The sequence below is a fragment of the Mercenaria mercenaria genome, chromosome 7 (genome assembly GCF_021730395.1).
Source record: "Mercenaria mercenaria strain notata chromosome 7, MADL_Memer_1, whole genome shotgun sequence".
Lineage (NCBI taxonomy): Eukaryota > Metazoa > Mollusca > Bivalvia > Venerida > Veneridae > Mercenaria > Mercenaria mercenaria.
In genome coordinates this window covers 1,657,774-1,678,570 of record NC_069367.1, presented here as the reverse complement: position 1 = coordinate 1,678,570, position 20,797 = coordinate 1,657,774, and the positions used below count along the sequence as shown (strand labels likewise).

The 20,797-nt window shown below is 36.6% G+C and overlaps 2 protein-coding genes across 4 annotated transcripts in view; both read left to right on the top strand.

Moving 5' to 3' along the window:
- The window catches only part of LOC123556140 (fibropellin-3-like), a 33,222-nt gene extending 32,756 nt beyond the window's left edge, over positions 1 to 466 (top strand). The window contains exon 13 of the mRNA XM_053548908.1: positions 324 to 466. Within this exon, the coding sequence (XP_053404883.1) occupies positions 324 to 466 (143 nt within the window). The remainder of the gene's footprint in view (positions 1 to 323) is intronic.
- Positions 351 to 7,546, top strand: LOC123555711 (MAM and LDL-receptor class A domain-containing protein 1-like). 3 transcript variants are annotated; one of them, XM_053548959.1, is made up of 5 exons: positions 351 to 472; positions 1,425 to 1,585; positions 2,587 to 2,785; positions 2,919 to 2,948; positions 7,243 to 7,546. In XM_053548959.1, exons 2-5 carry the CDS (start codon positions 1,469 to 1,471, stop codon positions 7,290 to 7,292), a joined length of 396 nt encoding a protein of 131 aa, XP_053404934.1. In that variant the 5' UTR covers positions 351 to 472; positions 1,425 to 1,468; the 3' UTR covers positions 7,293 to 7,546. The 3 variants fall into 3 exon arrangements, with proteins under 3 accessions (XP_053404934.1, XP_053404935.1, XP_053404933.1); XM_053548960.1 differs by lacking the exon at positions 7,243 to 7,546 and adding an exon at positions 3,634 to 3,717; XM_053548958.1 differs by lacking the exon at positions 7,243 to 7,546 and having other exon boundaries at positions 2,919 to 3,626.
- The last annotated feature ends 13,251 nt before the right edge of the window (positions 7,547 to 20,797 follow it).

Sequence of the window (20,797 nt, the reverse complement as noted above, 5' to 3'; positions counted from 1 at the left end):
CTTGTTTAATTTATTCGATTATGCATGCCACTTGTTAAGGTTAAACGATACATGTTTATAGTTTGAGATAATGCATGAAACGTGTTAATAATTTACGATTATGAAAGAAACTTGTTAAAAAGCTCGATGTATAAATGTAAAACGTTACAAAGTTACAAGAGAATGTATCCAAAGCCGTTTTGGATAATACCTCTTTATCTGGTGAATGTTGGATCGGAAGACAGACGAAACGCCATAAAAAAACAACAAAAACTATAAGCTTCCTACGATGTTCATTTAGAAAATTGTACTCATATGTTATAAGAACACTGTAATCATTCCAGCGTCCAAAACTGAAGACATTTGCACGTTTGATGACGACAGCTTGTGTGACTGGGAGCAAGCCCGGGATGACAAATTTGACTGGACATTTCAGACAGGACCTACACAGTCAGGGACACAGGCCCTGATGATGACCACACCCTAGGAAATGGTGATGTTAGCTTAACTAGCAAATAAGAATCGTAATGTCGTTGATTAAAATATGGCTGTTGCATTTTTTATATGAACATAAAATATTTTATTTCCTTGTTAAATTTAATGTTTGATTATTGCTCTCTCATGTATCTGTCATAGGTTTCACTATTTGATTAACATAATAGAAAGTGCTATGCGCTGTTTTGATTATCTACCTTTGTGACCTTGATTTTATAATATCATTTTGTAATATTGAAACTAGTATTTTTCAAACTTTTAAATTATATATTGTCTCTATTTAGACAGCAGCATTATCTCTTTTTAAAGTAAAGATAAACTTGAGCCCTACCGAACTTAATCGATAAATCTAGTTATTGTCATAAGTAGATTATTAAGCCCGCCCGCTTAGCTCAGTAGGAAGAGCGTTGGTCTACGGATCGCGGGTAGCGAGTTCGATCCTGGGCGTATGTTCTACGTGACGATTTGACAAAAGTCATTGTGTCTGAAATCATTCGTCCTGCACCTCTGATAATTCATGTGGGGAAGTTGGCAGTACTTGCGGAGAACAGGTTTGTACTGGTACAAAATCCAGGAACGCTAGTTGCCCGCCGTTACATAACTGAAATACTGTTGAGAAACGGCGTTAAACCCAAAACAAACAAACTAAATAGATTGCTAAGACTTTCATTGATAAAAAGGTGTTTTGTCATTAGGCATTGATTGGTTAGGTCAGATGTTGTCCGATGTAGAATATTTAAAAAATGGAAGGTTAGATCAGGTGTTTAAATGAATATTTGTGTAGGGTTCCAATTTTCAAAATTATCAAAATTTCAAGCATGCCAACTATCTTTTATTTGTCGAATTTTCTAAAATTCTAAAAAGAAAGTCAAGGTTTTGATCAAATTAAACTCTGAAGAAAAATATTTCCGGATGTGCAGAACAACCTTAATATGTCGTTTTATGTTTAGGGCAAGGAAAGTACCTATATATAGAATCGTCTTCACCAAGAAAAATGAACGACGACGCAGCGCTACTGTCACATATTTTACCAGCTTTGCAACAAAGATGTCTCACGTTCTGGTACAACATGTATGGGGACGGGATAGGCAATCTTAAAGTGTACCTACAGGTTATGTTTATATTATTGTATATGTTATCTTCTGAAAATATATCATTTATGATATTATTTTCTGAAAATAAATTACTTCAGTTATTTTATGATAATATATTATTGAACTTATTTTCTGAAAATGTATTATATAAATATTTTTCTTACAATATATCACATATAAGTTCTTTACAAATTGTATAATATTCAAGCTATTTTCTTGAAATATTTATAGGTTATTAATTTTGTATATGGATACATACAAAGTTAATAACCTTTTAATTACATACCCACTATCAAATAATTAATTTATGTCTAAATTATCGTTCTGTGACGAAAGGCAGGAAAAATGCATACAGAATTTTCCGAAAATGTAATAAACACACCAAACTTACGCGCATTAATATTTCCGCGAAAATGACATCAACTTCCACGCCCGATATGAAAGCGTTCCACGTCAATATTTATAGGTTGTTTAACTTTGTATGTGGATATATGCACGAGTTATGTAGCGATAATATCCGCAAAAGAACGACTGCATTATATCCACATACAAAGTTGATAGCCTTTTTATTACATACCCACTATCATATAGTTAATTTATGTCTAAATTATAGTTCTGTAATGAAAGACAGGAAAAATACGAAAATAATTTCTCCGAAAATGTAATAAACAAATCAAAGTTACGCGCATTAATATTTTCCACGAAAATGACGTCAACTTGTTGTCGCAACGTGCGCGTGGACGCCATAGACGTCACGCGATTCTTTCCATTACAACGTTTAGAAAATCTTCCTTAACGTTTAGAACATTGTAAATAATTTATGGTCTAATGGAGTCAGGCTTTACGTTTGTGTAAAAATGGTCAAAGGGGTCACGCTTTATGTTTAGGAAATGTGTAAAACTAGTCTAAGGGAGGTAAGCTTTATGTTTGTGTAAAAATAGTCAAGGGGGTCACGCTTTATATTTTGGAAATGTGTAAATCTGGCCTAAGGAAGGTACATTAAAATTTTTATGTTTAGGACATGTGTAAAAATGGTCAAAGGGAGATGTTCAAGGTGTCAGGTGACCAAGGACAGAGTTGGAAACAAGCTGTTATATCCATTCCTGTATCGTCAGTTCCTAACGATTACAAAATTAAAATTGTAGCAGACGTAGGACCAACTTACCATGGAGATATTTCCATTGATGACGTCATAATCAGTACTAAAACCTGTTCTGGTAAGTACCAATATTTATACGGAATATTCTTTTTCATTCATTTACCAAATTTTTTGCTTTGAACTGACGATCGTTGTTAGTCTATCACTTGTACATGAACTATGTAACTTACAACTTGAATTTCTTCTTATAGATTTGACACAAGGAGGTGTTTCAATGATAGGTAATTATACATTTTTTTTTTCAATAATAAGGTATCAGGCTATTTCTTTACAAAATCCAACAGAATTGAGTGGGCAGTCATAGCGCAGACTGAATATCTTTCTTCTCTTTCTTCATCATTGAGCTCAGTAGGGGCCTCCGTGGCTAAGTGGTTACGGTCGTTGACTTCAAACCACTTGCCCCTGATCGGTGTGGGTTCGAGCCTCACTCGGGGCGTTGAATTCTTCATGTGAGGAAGCTATCCAGCTGGCTAACGGAAGGTCGGTGGTTCTACCCAGGTGCCCGCTTGTGATTAAATAATGCATGGAGTGGCACCTGGGGTCTTCCTCTACCATAAAAGCTGGAAAGTCACCATATGACCTATAATTGTGTCGGTGCGACGTTAAACCCACCTAGCAATTTTCCGTTCAGTTCGTTGTAAAGAGGTTCCTACTCTAGAGAGGCTAGAATACTAATAGATTGGGCTTTTCTGTAAAGAAATATTAATGTGTAATATGTCCGGGTTGTAATAAGTATTGCCCGTACTGCTCCGGGCTATGATTAGTAAAACCTCGTATTGCTCGAACTACTCCGGACAAATTATGAAAATGCCTAAACAAGAATAAACGTGTCTAGGGCGATTAATTCAATCATGTTATTGTAATGAAACTGATATTTTTCACCAGTTAAATTCTTTCCTTTTTCAGGTTAGCATCAAAAGTCTTCGTGATTATTTTTTTCTAAGACGGGTTCAAATATGTTTTGTGCTGTTCTTTGACATGATAATAAACATGTTTATATAAAGTCATTCTCTCGTGTAAATTCCTTGAGTCTCGCTTAAGCATTGGTTGTCTTTTTTCTTTTTACATTGATTGTCATTGTATCATGAACATTGAAATAATTAGTGTCTGCAAACTAGTATACACAGAAAAATTATGAACATTATCATTAGATTATTTAGTATTGCGTAGTTATATTATGGAGATTTATTCTATACCTATTTTTCTCTTACCATCAACAATTCGTTTTAGCACCACGCGACTGTGCACAATAGTTTCGCATTCATGATGGATACATTACATTTATCCCATATGTCCGTCCACAGTAGTTTCGTATTCATGATGGATACATTACATTTATCCCATGTGAACGTCCACAGTAGTTTCGTATTCATGATGGATACATTACATTTATCCCATGCGACTGTCCACAGTAGTTTCGTATTCATGATGGATACATTACATTTATCCCATATGACCATCCACAATAGTTTCGTATTCAAGATGGATACATTTCATTTGATACTGGTTGGTTCTATCTATCATTTCGTTCGTTCGGAAGCGCTTTACAGAATACATTGCAAAAATACAATAAAAAAAAATCAACACACTGAAACAAAAAATAAAAGGTATGCTCTGGAATGCATCTCTCGAGAGAACTTTTCCTCCATTTCAACATGTTCCTTATGTTATATTTATGTAATTTATATCAGGTATTAAATGAATTCGAATATAAAAACGTATTTCATATTTAGTTGCTGTCTGCTTAATTAATACTAACTATTTGTTATATGTATTCAAATTATAGTGAGTTGTCGTACGGATTTTGTCGTCTGAAAAAAAAAGCGGTGTGCGTAATTGACAGTGAGGGTTTGTTTATGATAACGGTAACACTTCTGAAGAAGTTTTTTCCCCATAAATATTACGAAGGTAAATGTCTTCAATATGACCATAGGCTCTGAGATCATATTATCCGTCAAATATAAAGGCAATATAATGGAGCATTGGGTCTTTCTCCAACAGAATTTTGGGAATGAACAATTCCAAAATAAGAACACTATCTTTTGTCAAATATTTTGTAAGTATAGGTAAATGAGTCGCGTCATGAGAAAACCAACATAGTTGCTTCGCTAACTGTTTTTCTAATTGCAATAGGATTTGAAAGCGAACAGCATGGATCCTGACCAGACTGTGCGGATGCGCAGGCTGTTCTGGATCCACGCTGGTCGCAAAGACATTATGTTGGTTTTCTCATGGCGCGGCTCAAATTATTACTGATGAATGTCAGTCTGCTAACGAACCAATAGCATCCGCCTTGCCGGCCATATTTAACTCTGAATCATTTGTGTAGATATATCAACCAACATCGAGACGAAATTTAAAAACAAAACAAACAACAAACAACAAACAACAACAACAACAATAACGAATTGCCCATGTTTAATATATCGTCCAAATAGCACAAAGTGCTGTTATAGACAGCGAGGATTTCTACCCGCGTATCTGGAGAAACCTTAGCTTAACATAAAATCACTTTCATCGTAATGTAAAAGCAAGTGGCACACAATTACAGTCAAACATCTCCGTACAAAACTGCCCTGGGGAAAAATGGAAAAGGTGGGGATAATTCTGGTAAGTTTCAAGTATGTCTGTACTCTGGCCCTTCGAAGTGACTCAGTTATGGACACGTATGATAAACCGATAAACGTAACCGCAGAGGGCTTTTTTATATTAAAAATGCTGTCCATCAAGCCGATGAGTCAACAAACAGGATGCCGTTTACGACAGAGAAATAAAATGTTGTTAAAACATGTTTAATCAAAGTCGATTTTCAATGCCGAGCGCATCTGTTTCACAACGACAATCGGTTCGTATTTCTATTAATCAGTTTAAGAAACGAATTTAGCCTAATATATCGGCAGCTGTGTCCATTTTTGCCTATTATCTTAAAGCAAACTGGCTTTTTATCCTTCTTAATTGTCAATAAAGGTGGTTATGTTAAGGAAATCCGTTTTTATTACCTTCGGAATGAATAATTTTTAAACATCTGTCGCGGCGTGCGGTGTATTTTGAGAAAACATTTAATATGAACTAATTTAGAGCAAGGTATATCAAAGTAGCGGCGTTTTTTCTTGTTTTCATGATTTTCATGCCTAATAAAGTTGTCATGGTATTCAAGATCTTTCTGCTCCAAACATCAGTTCATGTTAATCATGAAATTTCTTTATTTGATATATTCCAGCCATTAACTTTTACACTTTTACCCGCTATTATGTGTGAAGGGTATAAAAATGTAACACTTTACAATAACAGGCCAAGCAAATTAAACTTTGATTTTGCCTTTGCCTTTGCGACCAGTGCAGACCAAGATCATCCGTGTAGTCTGCCCACGGTCTGCACTGTCCGCTATTCAGTCAATTTTTCAGTAAAAATCCCTTCAAATGATAAATGGCACTGCCCAAATTGAATGATGGACCAGGCCATAAAAGACATTTAGCAGGCTAAAAGCCGTCTAGGTATACCACAGTAGTTTATAGAATAAAGACATTCTAATTTGTATTATCGTGTAATAGCAACGCAAAGTTAGATACTTATATATATAGATTCAAGATTTGTGTGTTTGTGTTGATTTCAACAGTCTTAAAATCTTAATAAAGATATAAATGCAGTAGAGTAAAATGGGCATTTAAATAAATAAAAAAAATACAAATAAAACTCTACGCTACAACATCCCATCAAAATGTTGTGTAAATAGCCACTAGTCATAAATAATATCCAACAATGCTTTAAAGAGTTTAATTGTATATTATATATATGTATATGACGATGTACTATGTACAAGTCTAAATAAAACGTATGTTCTGTTCTGTTCTGTCCTGTTTAAAATGAACATAGCCTTAAGATCCGGACCTATCAATAAATAGTGGTTGATTTAATTAAATGGCAAGTTGTTAGTCAAAAGAGACAAGTTGCGGGACAATTTCACAGAACATTTTGCATTGTAATTGCTCTTGGCGAATAATCTTCCAAACTAAAACAATGTCTCACCGAAAATATTCAGTATGGGTCCCATATTCATCATTTTTTGCCTTACCCTGCTGAATTTCTATAATGAACTTGTACCTCTTTCAGTTTGGGCAGTGCAATTAACTGTCTATAGGGGTGCTTACAAAAAAGATACTGACTGATTGGCGAACAGTGACGATCTTGATCAGACTGCACGTATATGCAGGCTGATCGTGATCTACACTGGTCGCAAAGGCAGAATCAATTGTGTCCAGCATGATGACAGTGAAGCCTTTTATTCCCTAATTAGTGCCTCACCTAAATGTGGTGGGATTTAAAGTGTTTAGATATTTAGAAATCAGTCTAAAACAGAGCGTTTACCTGTTTGTATATACGGAAATAACTGGTAGTCTTTAACCAACAATAACATCAATTCTTCTGCCTACACAAGAGGTTCTCGGGAGGCAGTATGCAAATATCAGGATGCATTGGTTTATTATTCATGTAATACTTTCGTGTTTTTTTTTGCAGATTCTCACCAAACTTTGATGATAATACCCGAAAGTGCGGTTAAAGAGTAGAGATAAAGGTTTACGTGGCTTATTGCTTATTGTTGTTAGCGTTTGTTCTACGTGTTGTACAAGACATAGCTAAATGCATTTGCACAAATATACTTATTTTTTTTAACCTTTTGGTCTTTTATACAGTATTATTACACTATAGCCTCTTAGTATTTTTAAACAATTGTTTTCAATTTCAAATATTTGTGCCTAAAATTGATCTTCATGAATCACAACTGATGCTGATTGTGATGAAAGCTATATGATGGTAAAAACAATATATTAGTTTATTTATATTTTTAACATGAAAACGGCGTTAAATTAATAGGTGATTGGTTGATAATGGAATGAAAAATCATAAAATACAAAGATTTTTACCTTGGCTTTTCAATAGCTTCATTTGTGACACGGCGTTCCTGAAATATTCTAAAATGTCTCGTTAATTTTAAGATAGGATATGATAAGGTTTGTTTTAAGTCGGCATGAAAAATATATAAAAAATAATATTTCTGATGTAGAAATGATTTGTAAATTGTGTCAGACAAGTTGATGATAATCACTGGGGCTTAAAGAACGTTTTTCAGATTAAACCACGGATGGATTCATCCTCAGCCTCATCCTCATCATCAGTAAATAATCTAAGGATTTAATGAAGGTGTTGTAAAGTCAGATTTTGAGCTAGATTTTGTTACATTGTATTACATAATGAACAATGTCCCTACTAATAATGTTACATAAGTTGCATAATAATTATTTTGCCACAACAGTATTACTCCTATATGTTTTAAGGTATATAGCAAGTCTATCAATCGGGGTTTCACCTGGGCCAGTCTATGTTAAGGAACTGCCCAGATATATTGTATTGTATTGCATGAAGAACACTTATATTGAGTCTTAATTAACATTAATTCATTCATTCATGCACACATACTTAGATGTTGATAGTTTTAGTTCATGTAGTTATTAGTTACATTTTATTGTTTAAATTCATTATATTCTTGTTAACTTTGTTGCATATTCTATAATTTCATTATTCTAAGCTGTTTTTGTTTTATCATGCAACTAAGACATGTTTTTCTATTTTTAGAATTTAAACAAAGAGATTATTTTTATCACCAAGGTCAAGGTTTAATGTAATCTGTTAGATAATCTCTGATTGGTCAAAATGATAAGCAAAGATGCTGACCAATCAGATTAAGTGTTACATTTTTGTCAAGACTGCAGTGCCACCTGCAGGACATTTTTACCTCAGTAGATTTTTGGCAGAATTTGGTCATTCTGCTGCTTTCCACCAGACTGAAAACATCTAATAAAACTTAATCTCCAAGGTATAAATTTAATTAATTAATAATATTTGATAATTATTTTAGGAACTTTGGCATTTTGCTTACCTTAGAGATACTGAAAATTACTGAAATTATTTTATTGATTTACAGCTAAATTTAATTAAGTAATAAATTAAAAGATTAAATTCTTTTGCTTTAAGTGGCAGCCATCTTGGATTCTTTACTTAAATATTTTTCATAATTAGAGTAACTTTTTTATAAGGCTTGCTGCTACACAACAACAATGTAATAGCACAGAATAACAAAGACTATTTTCACACTCATTCAAACAGCATGTGGCATTTCTTTTTAACAGGATTAAATGTATTGTTTAACTTGTTTATTTTGACAGCAATCTTAGTGTGTTTTGCCACAGTTTCTATACAACATCACATTTTACAGACTTGGTTAGCTATCATTAACAGTGATTTTGCCTTGTTTCATAATGTAACTTTTGGATCATGCAATTAGATAACTATTTTGTCAATAACTAATAACAAGAAAGAAAAGTAAAAATTTGGTTGGTTTGAAATTTATTCAGTATTTGTGTTTTTATTTTCCCTTTCTAAGTAAAGGGTGGTGTCATCCTGACGTGTCAGTAATTCTGACATAATAGCTTATTGAATAACCGCTTCCAAGCAAACTATAAAAAGAACAGTTATATAAAACAAGAGAAGGTAAAACAACAGTAAAAACAGACCCCACATCAATGGTGTCAGAATCGGGATAGTTTTTGAAAATAAATAATTTTCTCAACTTGGAAGCAACTTACTTTTTTAACAGTAAATTTTTGTATTTTCGAAACTGTACGCTTTTTCAAAATTATTTTGAAGGCAAAATCAAAGTTAAGAAGCTAGCCGCCAGCAAGTGAATTGCCACAAGAAGTCATATCTTAACCTTTCTATTCTTCCTTCAACTGCGCTAAGCATTTGTTCTATTTCAACTGACAAGGATCGCCGTAAGGTTGAAGCTCGGTGCGAGTTTGATCAGAAAGCTTAGTTTCAGTTTATCATATAAGAACGGTAAAAGCATTAACAACCTTCCGGCTATACGGTGTGGAAGTCGGGTAAAACTGGGCGTTATATGACTTTATCGTTTTGTTAGTAATTTAGTACAACGGTGAGAGCATATTTCTGGCTATACATTGAGGAAGCTGGAGCGCGCAAGCGTCATATGATTTTTATCGTTGTACATCTCTATTCTTTCTTCTGCCCAGGCCTTTTTGATCTCTTTTAAATACATATAAAAGGCCAATCACCTTGAGAGTCCTTTACCCTCTGGCAATAAATCACAGTCTGTCAACCAAGCACTCAACAAACATAAAATCAAGTACCCAACAAATCCACGGAGATCTGTAGCAGACCCAGTTTCGGATCTATGACGTGACAGTTCCTAGCCAACTAATATAACGTTTGTATTTCAGCGTCCGTAAGTGCTCTATAATCTAAGTATCCACTGTTTATTTTTTTGGCATTATAGTGTGGATGATTGTTTACTTTTGTCCGTAAAAAGTTACCGTCTCAAAAAATTATATTAAAGAGCACTCCATAGGCATATTGCAAAAAGAACTTCAAAATTCTGTCTGAAAATTGGCTCCAGTAATATTGTTATAGAAAGAAAGAATAAATATTCAGTTATTGTCAGTCCAAGAAAGAACGAATACTCAGTTGTTGTCAATTTCCAAGACTAGTTTGCTGAAAAGAAGATCAAACACGAGACTACGCTCTGCTGAAGCACGATAGCCGTAGATGGAACTGCGATCCAGAACACTCCCAACAGCATCACTCGGTATTAACGACAGAACAAGTAACAACATGAATACCAATGCCCCACCAGAGGAGGAGATGTATTTCTCTCCAGACAACCAGGCAGCAAACCAACCGTTAACAACAACCGACATTCAACGAGATACAGATGACTCAATTTCACATGTTAGTGAAAGTATCTTCAGCACCGACACCATAATATTAGGGCCAGATTCATCGCAGAACACACCACACCAAAGAGACCCCACCAGAAACAGATATCCAGATGAACCTCCATTTATGCAAATGAACAGAGATGAGCACACCAGGGTAAAGCCCAGACTACAAGTACCGACTTCCCTACCCACAGGACACCAATCTTCAAAGGACGAGGAAGAAAACATGCTACTACAAGCAAAAGTTGCCTCCCTGTACGAGCGCTTACAAGAGTTAGAGAACACCCAACCCAGGATGCCATACAGAGACTTCGGCGACCCACCAGACAGACGTCCAATACCACTAAGGCAGCCGCACGCTTCGCATGAAGAACCAGATGACTTCCTGTTCGGGAGCAGAGACAGAGGAAGAACACGAATGAGACCCCACTACAACACTCAACGTCACGACTCAATGCCAAGGGCCAATAGAAGAAGTTCAAGCCCGAGCCCCACCAGACGCCATAATGTACATCATCCAATACACCAGCCCAGGTGGCGCGACTTATCACCGGAAGACCCAGAATACGACATGTTTGTCCCGGACCCATCCATACGCCGTAGAAGATTTCGCCACACTACCGCCTACCCACAGCATGACTACAACCGCAGAGGACCTTCACCAGCATCACATCACGTCAGAAGTTACGACGAACCCAGACAATCAATGCCATATTTTTATGGAAAACCGAACGAATGGGAAAACTTCTGGATGAAGTTTGAAATATTATGTAGAAAATACCAATGGAATGAAGAAAAACAGAGAGAAAATCTGATACTATGCATGAGGGATGATGCAGCAGCCTTTGCTACAAGCTTAAATGCTGACGTGAGAGAAAATACAAGAAACTTTATCACCGCATTGAAAGAACGCTTTAGCCACAGGACACCAGCGAGAACCCACAGAGCAAAATTAGAAAATGCGCAGAAGACCTCCAAAGAAACCATACAGGAATACGCGTCCAGAATTCAACTCATGATGTCCAAAGCATACCGTGACATAGAAGGAACAACAACTTACACAGACCTTGCAATCCAACATCTTCTGAAAGGTTTACAGGACCAGCAGATGGCGTACGAGATATCAATCAGAACTCCAAAAAGTATATCCGAAGCAGTTGACATGATTATCCTACATGAAGCCTGCAAAGACAGCTCAAGACGAAGAAGTGGTATAAGACATTTAGCCACGCCTTATACCGACGACAACAGTAGCGAAGATTCTGATGATGACTTGCCACCTGACTTGCGACGACTCAACGGAAAGAGATTTGTCACAGAAGAAAGACTATTCCAGTTTGCCCGAGACCTCAAGCAATCTATGATGAAAAATAAAGGTACGGATGAAAAGAAATTCTACGAAAATGATGAGGAATTTAAAAAAGGAATCCCGTCTAAAAAGATAGAGACCTTAATCTGTTTCAACTGCCAGAAAGAAGGACACATAGCACCAAGATGCCCAGAGAAGAAAAATAACCAATGGCAAACAAAGCACCAGGACAAGACCGATGAAGACATTATTTCAAAGAAGCCTTTAAACTTCAAGGGACTGAGTCTACAGGCCGAGGGTCAGTCCAAGCAATAAACCATTTAGTTGAAAACCTGAAAAAAATGGCCGATAACGAATACGAGACAAACTTACCACAGCATACGAGCGAAACAGGCTCCGAGACCAGTACACCATTTTCAAGCGAGACAGAAAATGAAGAATCCGATGATGAGTTACAGATAGTGATAGATAGAGTAAAGGCAGTGACCATCAAGGTGCCAGTACTTGTTCAAGGTAAAGACGCGAAAGCTGTAGTAGACACGGGAGCCGAAGTTACAGTACTAAATAGCGACATCTACTTCAGTATACCCCAAAAGCAACGACCCATATTAAAGAAAGCAAAACGCAACCTTGTCGTAGCAGAAGCAGGAAAAGAAATGAGAACAAAAGGCATGGCGGACATAATGATCAGACTAGGAGACACAACCTTTGAATGGACAGTTTACATAGCCCCTATACATGATGACATTCTACTAGGTTGCGACATAATTGATGAAAAGGACATCACGGTAAATACCAAGAAAGGGCTACAGATAGAAGACAACAAGTGGATAAGCTGTGAAATAATCAGATCAAAAGAAAAATCTTCCAAGGTACAAGTCTCAAGAGCAGTTACCATTCCAGCCTATTCAGAATTCATAATGAGAGGTCAATGTAGCGATATCACACAAGAAGATGATACGACATACATATTTGAAGCTACAGAAGAAGCCAAACAACAATTACTTATTGCAAGATGTGTGATAAACCCCCATTCTAATAAAGTACCATTGCGATTGATAAACCTTAGCCACAGACCAATTAAATTGAAGAAGGGTTTCATTATAGGAGAACTACAAGCTGTAGGATCTGTATCCAGCACAGGTGCCACAGTGGACTTGGCAAACCATGAAGAAGGACCCTCCGTCTGCCGGTTAAAAACTCTAGAGAGCAAACATGAAAGACTAACCAGAGACACTGGAAACCTTCCGATAGAGAAGACACAACCCATAGACAAAATGCAGGATGTCGTGTCTGATTTACCAAAACACCTAGTAGATCTATACCAGAACAGTTTATCAACACTAAATGAGGCTCAGAGAAAAAATCTGCGAAACTTACTTACAAAGCACAGCGAGACATTCGCAAAATCGAAGACAGAGTTAGGTACATGCGCTGTACTAAAGCATAAAATAGAAACAGGAGAAGCAGCACCTGTCCGACAACCATTAAGAAGAACACCTCAAGGCTTCGAAGGAGAAGAAGAGAAGTATATAAAGGAGCAGCTAGCCGCTGGAGCGATAAAGCCGTCAAACTCCCCATGGAGCTCGGCGTTAGTCATGGTCAGGAAAAAGACAGGGGAAGTTCGCGTATGTGTGGACTATCGCAGAGTCAATGAACGTACAGTGAAAGATGCGTACCCTTTACCACGAATTGACATGTGCCTGGACTGCCTATCCTCAGCAAAACTTTTCTCCACAATTGACCTACAGAGCGCATACATGCAACTAGAACTAGCTGAAGAAGATCAACACAAAACTGCATTTATCACCAAGTATGGTCTATTCGAATACAGGAAGATGCCATATGGGCTATGCAACTCGGCAAGCACGTTTCAAAGATGTATGGAACTAGTCCTGAGAGGGCTACAATGGGAGATACTACTAGTGTACCTGGACGACATAATCGTGATGGCTCAGAGCTTCGATGAGAGTATTGAGAGGCTGGATCTCCTTCTAGACAGACTCAATAAGGCAGGACTAAAAGTGAAACCAAGTAAATGTGAACTATTCAAGACTGAAGTTTTATTCCTTGGCCACATAGTGAACCAGCATGGGATCAGACCCAATCCAAGTCTAGTGGAAGCAGTCCTTTCCTGGCAGAAACCATCAAATGCGAAAGATGTCCAAAGGTTCATCGGTTTAGCATCATATTACCGTCAGTATGTACAGTCATTCAGCACAGTTGCCGCACCACTGACGAGACTTACAAGAAAAAATGCCAAATTTGAGTGGACGGATAAATGCGAGACAGCGTTCCAGACTTTAAAAGAAACATTATGCAAGGCACCAGTCCTAGCATACCCAAGACCACACCAACCGTACATATTAGACTGCGACGCAAGTGACTTAGGAGTTGGAGCGGTATTGTCGCAGATCCAAGAAGGGAAAGAAAAAGTTATAAGCTACGCATCCAAAAGACTTAACCAACACCAAGAAAAATACAGCGTAACTAAGAAGAGAACTACTGGCCGTCAAACATTCATTGATCACTTCCGACACTACCTCCTGGACAGAAATTTCTACTCAGAACCGATCATGGCTCACTACGCTGGCTCTTCGAATTCAAAGACCCTCGCGGCCAAGTCGCAAGATGGCTAGAAGTTTTAGCTCAGTATGATTTCGACATACAACATAGAGCAGGTTATAAACATTCGAACGCAGATGGAATGTCAAGAAGACACTACAAGTCCTCAACCTGCAGACACCAAACCCAAGATGAAGAAGAAAACTGTGAAGAATGCTCCAAGATCAGAGATGAATGGAAATCGTTTGAAACAGAAATTGATGATGTGGTCGACCTTGGAGTAAAAACCTCAAACCAATCTATACACGAGCATGGTTCCTACATCAGAGTCACGATCACAAAACAAGAAGCGACGAAAGGAATACCAATACCAAAGTACAGAGATACCAATGAACCGACCGACAGCGGCATAAATACGGAGCAGACATACCTTCCATGTTACACAGCTAATGAGATAGAAGAACTACAAAGGCAAGATCCGGATCTGTACTATCTTCAAAAATGGATGGATCAGGGTGAACTCCCAGAAAGAGAAGATAGCAAGTCTAAGTCCAGCTGTTAGAAAATACTGGCTAAACTCAGAAAACATAGTGAGAAGGAAAGGAGTAATCTATCAGAAAGTATGGACAAGCAAATATAGACGAGAGTACCACGTCCAAATGCTCGCCCCCAAAGTACTTAGAGCACAGATCATACGGGACCACCACAATACCCTTATATCCGGACATCTCGGCGTAAACAAGACCTCTAAGAAGATTAGACAAAAATTCCATTGGTACAAAATGGATGAAGATATCAGGATACACATTCGCAAATGCCTAAAGTGCTGTGCTGCAAAACATCCATCAAAGAGACCGAAAGCAAGACAGAGAAAGTACCAAGTAGGCTATCCACTAGATCGCGTAGGAATCGATATAATGGGACCCCTTCCTACCACTAAACAGAAGAACAAATACATATTGGTAATAGCAGATTACTTCACAAGATACATTGAAGCCTACTGTATTCCAAACCAGCAAGCAGACACAATAGCACAGAAACTGGTGATGGAATTCATTTCTAGATATGGCACACCACTGGAACTCCACTCAGACCAAGGAAGGAACTTCGAGAGTGAACTGTTTAAAGAAACTCTTAAGCTGCTTGAAATAACAAAGACAAGGACCACTGCATACAGACCAAGCTCCAATGGACTAGTCGAACGCTTCAATGGTACACTAGCAAAGATGCTGATGAAGACAGTGAACTCGAACCTATCTGACTGGGATGAACACATTGGATTACTCCTAGCAGCGTACCGTAGCACTGTACATCCAGCAACCAGATACACACCAAACATGCTGATGTTCGGAAGGGAAGTAAACCTACCGTCTCATCTACTGTTCCCTTTCCCTAAGGCTGAGGCTCCAACTGATCAACACTGGTATGTCGCAGAACTTCGTGATCGAATGGAAGAAGTGTACCACCTGGCCAGAGAAACACTGAAAGAAGCCGCATCGAGACAAAAGAAGGATCACGACACTAGAGTTGCTGAATCGACCTTCAAACCAGGGGACCTTGTCTACAAAAAGAGGGGGCTTACCACAAAACTGCAAAGATCTATACCAGGGACCATTTGTGGTAACCGACATGATCAGCACGGCTGTGTACCAGATCCAAGGAAAGAAGAAGGCATTTATTGTCCATCACGACAGATTAAAATTGTACGAACCAAAGTTTGTACCCCGATGGGCACTATCCCTACAAAACAAGTTTAACGCATAAGTCAACACTATAAAGCCACCCGCCTTTTCTTCAGTTACTTCATCTAACCACCATACCACAACATTACTTACCACATCACGGTCAAGGTAGCAGCAAGCCAAGAGACACAATAGTAACATAATGTCTGTATGTTTTTAAATATGTATATTACAGATGAAAGACTACACCTGTATCCTGTGTGGGTTCCAGGCACAGTATGAAGTCGTATACTGCCATGCGTACAGCAATCACACAAAAGAAAGACCCCCATTCTTATGCGCATGTAGCTATGCTGCTACTTCCTTAGCAAAGCTGGAGCAACACGTACAGAAGCGTGAACACTGTCACACAGTAGGCAACAGTCAGACCAGTGTTCCTATAGACAAGGTCATCCATAGAGCTCCGAAGATCAAGGAAGCATCCACGTCGACCGAAGATCTCACAGAAAGCCTGGAGGCCAGGTACCAACAGTTACTTAACCTGCCTCTGGTCCCGGCGCTAGGAGTGCACACCGCACAAGCTATCTCTCTATACAACTACCTGGAGATGAAGGCCAACCAGGATGCGCCAACCGTCGATCTGTTTCCACCACTGGAGAAGACACCGGCAGAACCTCTACCCCCAGCCATCCACTTCTGGAAGAGGGCAGCAGAAGAATCCGTTTCTCAGTATAATAAGCGTCATTGTGTTTAAGGTCTAACATCACCTTACTTTTGGCTTTACCTTTTCATTTTGGGCATATCAAAATTAAATTCCAATTCTTATAAAATTACCATAATTGAGTTACAATACCATACCATGTTATTTTCACACAAGAAAAAAGACTTGTGTTTCTTCTTTTTTTTTACATTTAGTGTTCTACATTTTGTATGTAAAGTTATTTATTAACTTTTGTATAAAAAGAAGTTTAAGGTTCGAGTTTCGTAAGGCTTCTCAGGGTTCATAGCGATTTTTGTTGTACTTTTACATAGAATCTAAGTTTCTATGGGCTTGGTATTATATAGAATATCAAACTTTTTGTACTTTTTCTATAGGATCTAATTTCTATAGGCGTCTGTTGGATTTTTATCGCAGACATATTTTTGTCACTATTGTTACCCTGAGATATAAGCGACCGTTGTATTGGTGCGTATAGCCCCCCTGCGGCTAAGTCTAATGCATACGTTTTTTTTTGTGACTTTTCACAGAAGTGTAAACTTTTATTTATTAATTGGTTAATATGTATGTTTACATATCATAAGAACAGGATTTAATGTTAAACAAGATGTTAAATTTTTTATACTCTTAACATTGCTCAACCTTAACTTAAGTGTGTGGTACAGCTAGTCATTTGTTATACTTGTATTTTTAAGCATGTGTCATTGTTGTTCATTTAACATGGTAATGTAACACATTTACTACAAATAAGTAAAGTGCTAAACAAAAAGTATGAAAATAACATTCATGAAGATGAATAAAAGGTGATGTTCTTTGCTATAAAGTGTTAACAAGAAAAAGTGTTAAGATGTGTGCGAAATAAAAAGAAATGAAAAAGTGTCATAAAAAGTGCTATAAAAAAGTGTTATAATCAGTGAAGCAGAAAGTGCCATAATAAGTGCTATAAAAGAGTATTCAGTGAAGCGAAAGTGCCATTAAATGATAAAGAGGAACCGATCTATAAATACCGCGTAAATAAAGATTGTGCAAAGACATTGGGTGCAATGAACATTTAAGGTGGTTGTGCCTGCACAAATACATATCATATCTAACGCGTATCTTAAGGTCATTTCATTCAAAACCTACGTAATAAACCAAGACGATGATGTCAAGAACAGACGAAGTCCATATCTCGCGTAAATAAAGATTGTGCAAAGACATTGGGTGCAATGAACATTTAGGGTAGTTGTGCCTGCACAAATACATATCACATCTAACGCGTATCTTAAGAAAGTCATTTTACCCAAAACCTACTCGATAAACCCAGATGATGACCAAAAGAAGGCGACGCCTAGAACAGATGAAGACCATATTTGTAATTTGTTTGTATTATATACATATGTATTTCTTTTTACTTTTCTATGCAGACTATCATAAATGATATGATTCTTCCTCATAAAGAAAATACTCAGATGAGATTATATTGTTGTTTTCTAGTCTTTTGAGCAAAACCATGTTCAAACTGTTTGTACATTTTGTAAATTTTTTATAAAAAGTTTGTTGACAGTTACAGTAGATTTTATAGTTTATTACAGTTTAGAGTTTATTTTTCTTATATGTTTTACTTAGTAGATCTCATAGTTTTTCATGTTAAAAGAGTATTTTTATAAACATATTTTTCTATGACCATGTTTTCTTTTTTAATGATATTTTTATAAGACTTGCCAAAGAGTAAAGTAACTGATCATTCATATACCGTTATGTGTTCAGGATTTTTTCCATTGTTCAGATTTATGCAACTATTTTATTTGAAGAAGCATGTTTTCAAGTTTTATCTTGAAAAAATTTATTGCTTTTTTCAAAGCAATAAATTTTTTCTTTTTCCAAAACCGGTGTATTGTTGTAAAGTCAGATTTTGAGCTAGATTTTGTTACATTGTATTACATAATGAACAATGTCCCTACTAATAATGTTACATAAGTTGCATAATAATTATTTTGCCACAACAGTATTACTCCTATATGTTTTAAGGTATATAGCAAGTCTATCAATCGGGGTTTCACCTGGGCCAGTCTATGTTAAGGAACTGCCCAGATATATTGTATTGTATTGCATGAAGAACACTTATATTGAGTCTTAATTAACATTAATTCATTCATTCATGCACACATACTTAGATGTTGATAGTTTTAGTTCATGTAGTTATTAGTTACATTTTATTGTTTAAATTCATTATATTCTTGTTAACTTTGTTGCATATTCTATAATTTCATTATTCTAAGCTGTTTTTGTTTTATCATGCAACTAAGACATGTTTTTCTATTTTTAGAATTTAAACAAAGAGATTATTTTTATCACCAAGGTCAAGGTTTAATGTAATCTGTTAGATAATCTCTGATTGGTCAAAATGATAAGCAAAGATGCTGACCAATCAGATTAAGTGTTACATTTTTGTCAAGACTGCAGTGCCACCTGCAGGACATTTTTTACCTCAGTAGATTTTTGGCAGAATTTTGGTCATTCTGCTGCTTTCCACCAGACTGAAAACATCTAATAAAACTTAATCTCCAAGGTATAAATTTAATTAATTAATAATATTTGATAATTATTTTAGGAACTTTGGCATTTTGCTTACCTTAGAGATACTGAAAATTACTGAAATTATTTTTATTGATTTACAGCTAAATTTAATTAAGTAATAAATTAAAAGATTAAATTCTTTTGCTTTAAGTGGCAGCCATCTTGGATTCTTTACTTAAATATTTTTCATAATTAGAGTAACTTTTTTATAAGGCTTGCTGCTACACAACAACAATGTAATAGCACAGAATAACAAAGACTATTTTCACACTCATTCAAACAGCATGTGGCATTTCTTTTTAACAGGATTAAATGTATTGTTTAACTTGTTCATTTTGACAGCAATCTTAGTGTGTTTTGCCACAGTTTCTATACAACATCACATTTTACAGACTTGGTTAGCTATCATTAACAGTGATTTTGCCTTGTTTCATAATGTAACTTTTGGATCATGCAATTAGATAACTATTTTGTCAATAACTAATAACAAGAAAGAAAAGTAAAAATTTGGTTGGTTTGAAATTTATTCAGTATTTGTGTTTTTATTTTCCCTTTCTAAGTAAAGGGTGGTGTCATCCTGACGTGTCAGTAATTCTGACATAATAGCTTATTGAATAACCGCTTCCAAGCAAACTATAAAAAGAACAGTTATATAAAACAAGAGAAGGTAAAACAACAGTAAAAACAGACCCCACATCAAAGGTAAATGTAAAATACTAAGTCCGCAAAAAATCCTTACCAGGTACAGATAGGTCAAAATACACCTAAAAATTCGAGATACCACAGGAAAGTGGTCTCGGTTTTTCTCTACGGCCAATAATAAAAAAAGTTTCAAAATAAGCTAATATAGCGACATAAAATGGAAGTAATTCAAAAACAGTTATTGTAAGTGAACAAAAGAAGGATCTGCCAAATAAAAACAAGATCGCTGCGATGAATAGCAATATCAAAAAGCAAAGTCATATATGACCTTTGGCCCCAAAGTCTAACCTGGACCTTGAAGCGAGTCATTCGAAACACGCTCTGCACGTCGTCTTGGTGTGGTGAACATTTGTGCCAAGTTTCTTTGAAATTCTTCAAGCAGTTCAAGAGTTACAGAGCGGACACCAAACAAACTGATATGACAATTGACTCCTAAGTGTGACGTTGACCTTGAAGCGATACGTCTAAAACACGTCGCCTCGGTGTGATGAACATTTGTGTCAAGTTTCTTTGAAATCCTTCAAGGGGTTCGAGAGTTACAGAGCGGACACGAAATTGCTAACGGACGGACGGGCGGGCACCAACGTCATAACATAGTACGTCCCTTAGGGCTTTTAGAAATAGATCGCGGTGTCCGTAGTTATTCACCATTCTCCGTACAAAATATGGATGCACGGTACGAGGATTAGGAACAATCTGTGTATTCACTAGAATATGAAATGAAAAAGTACAACTCAAACAACTA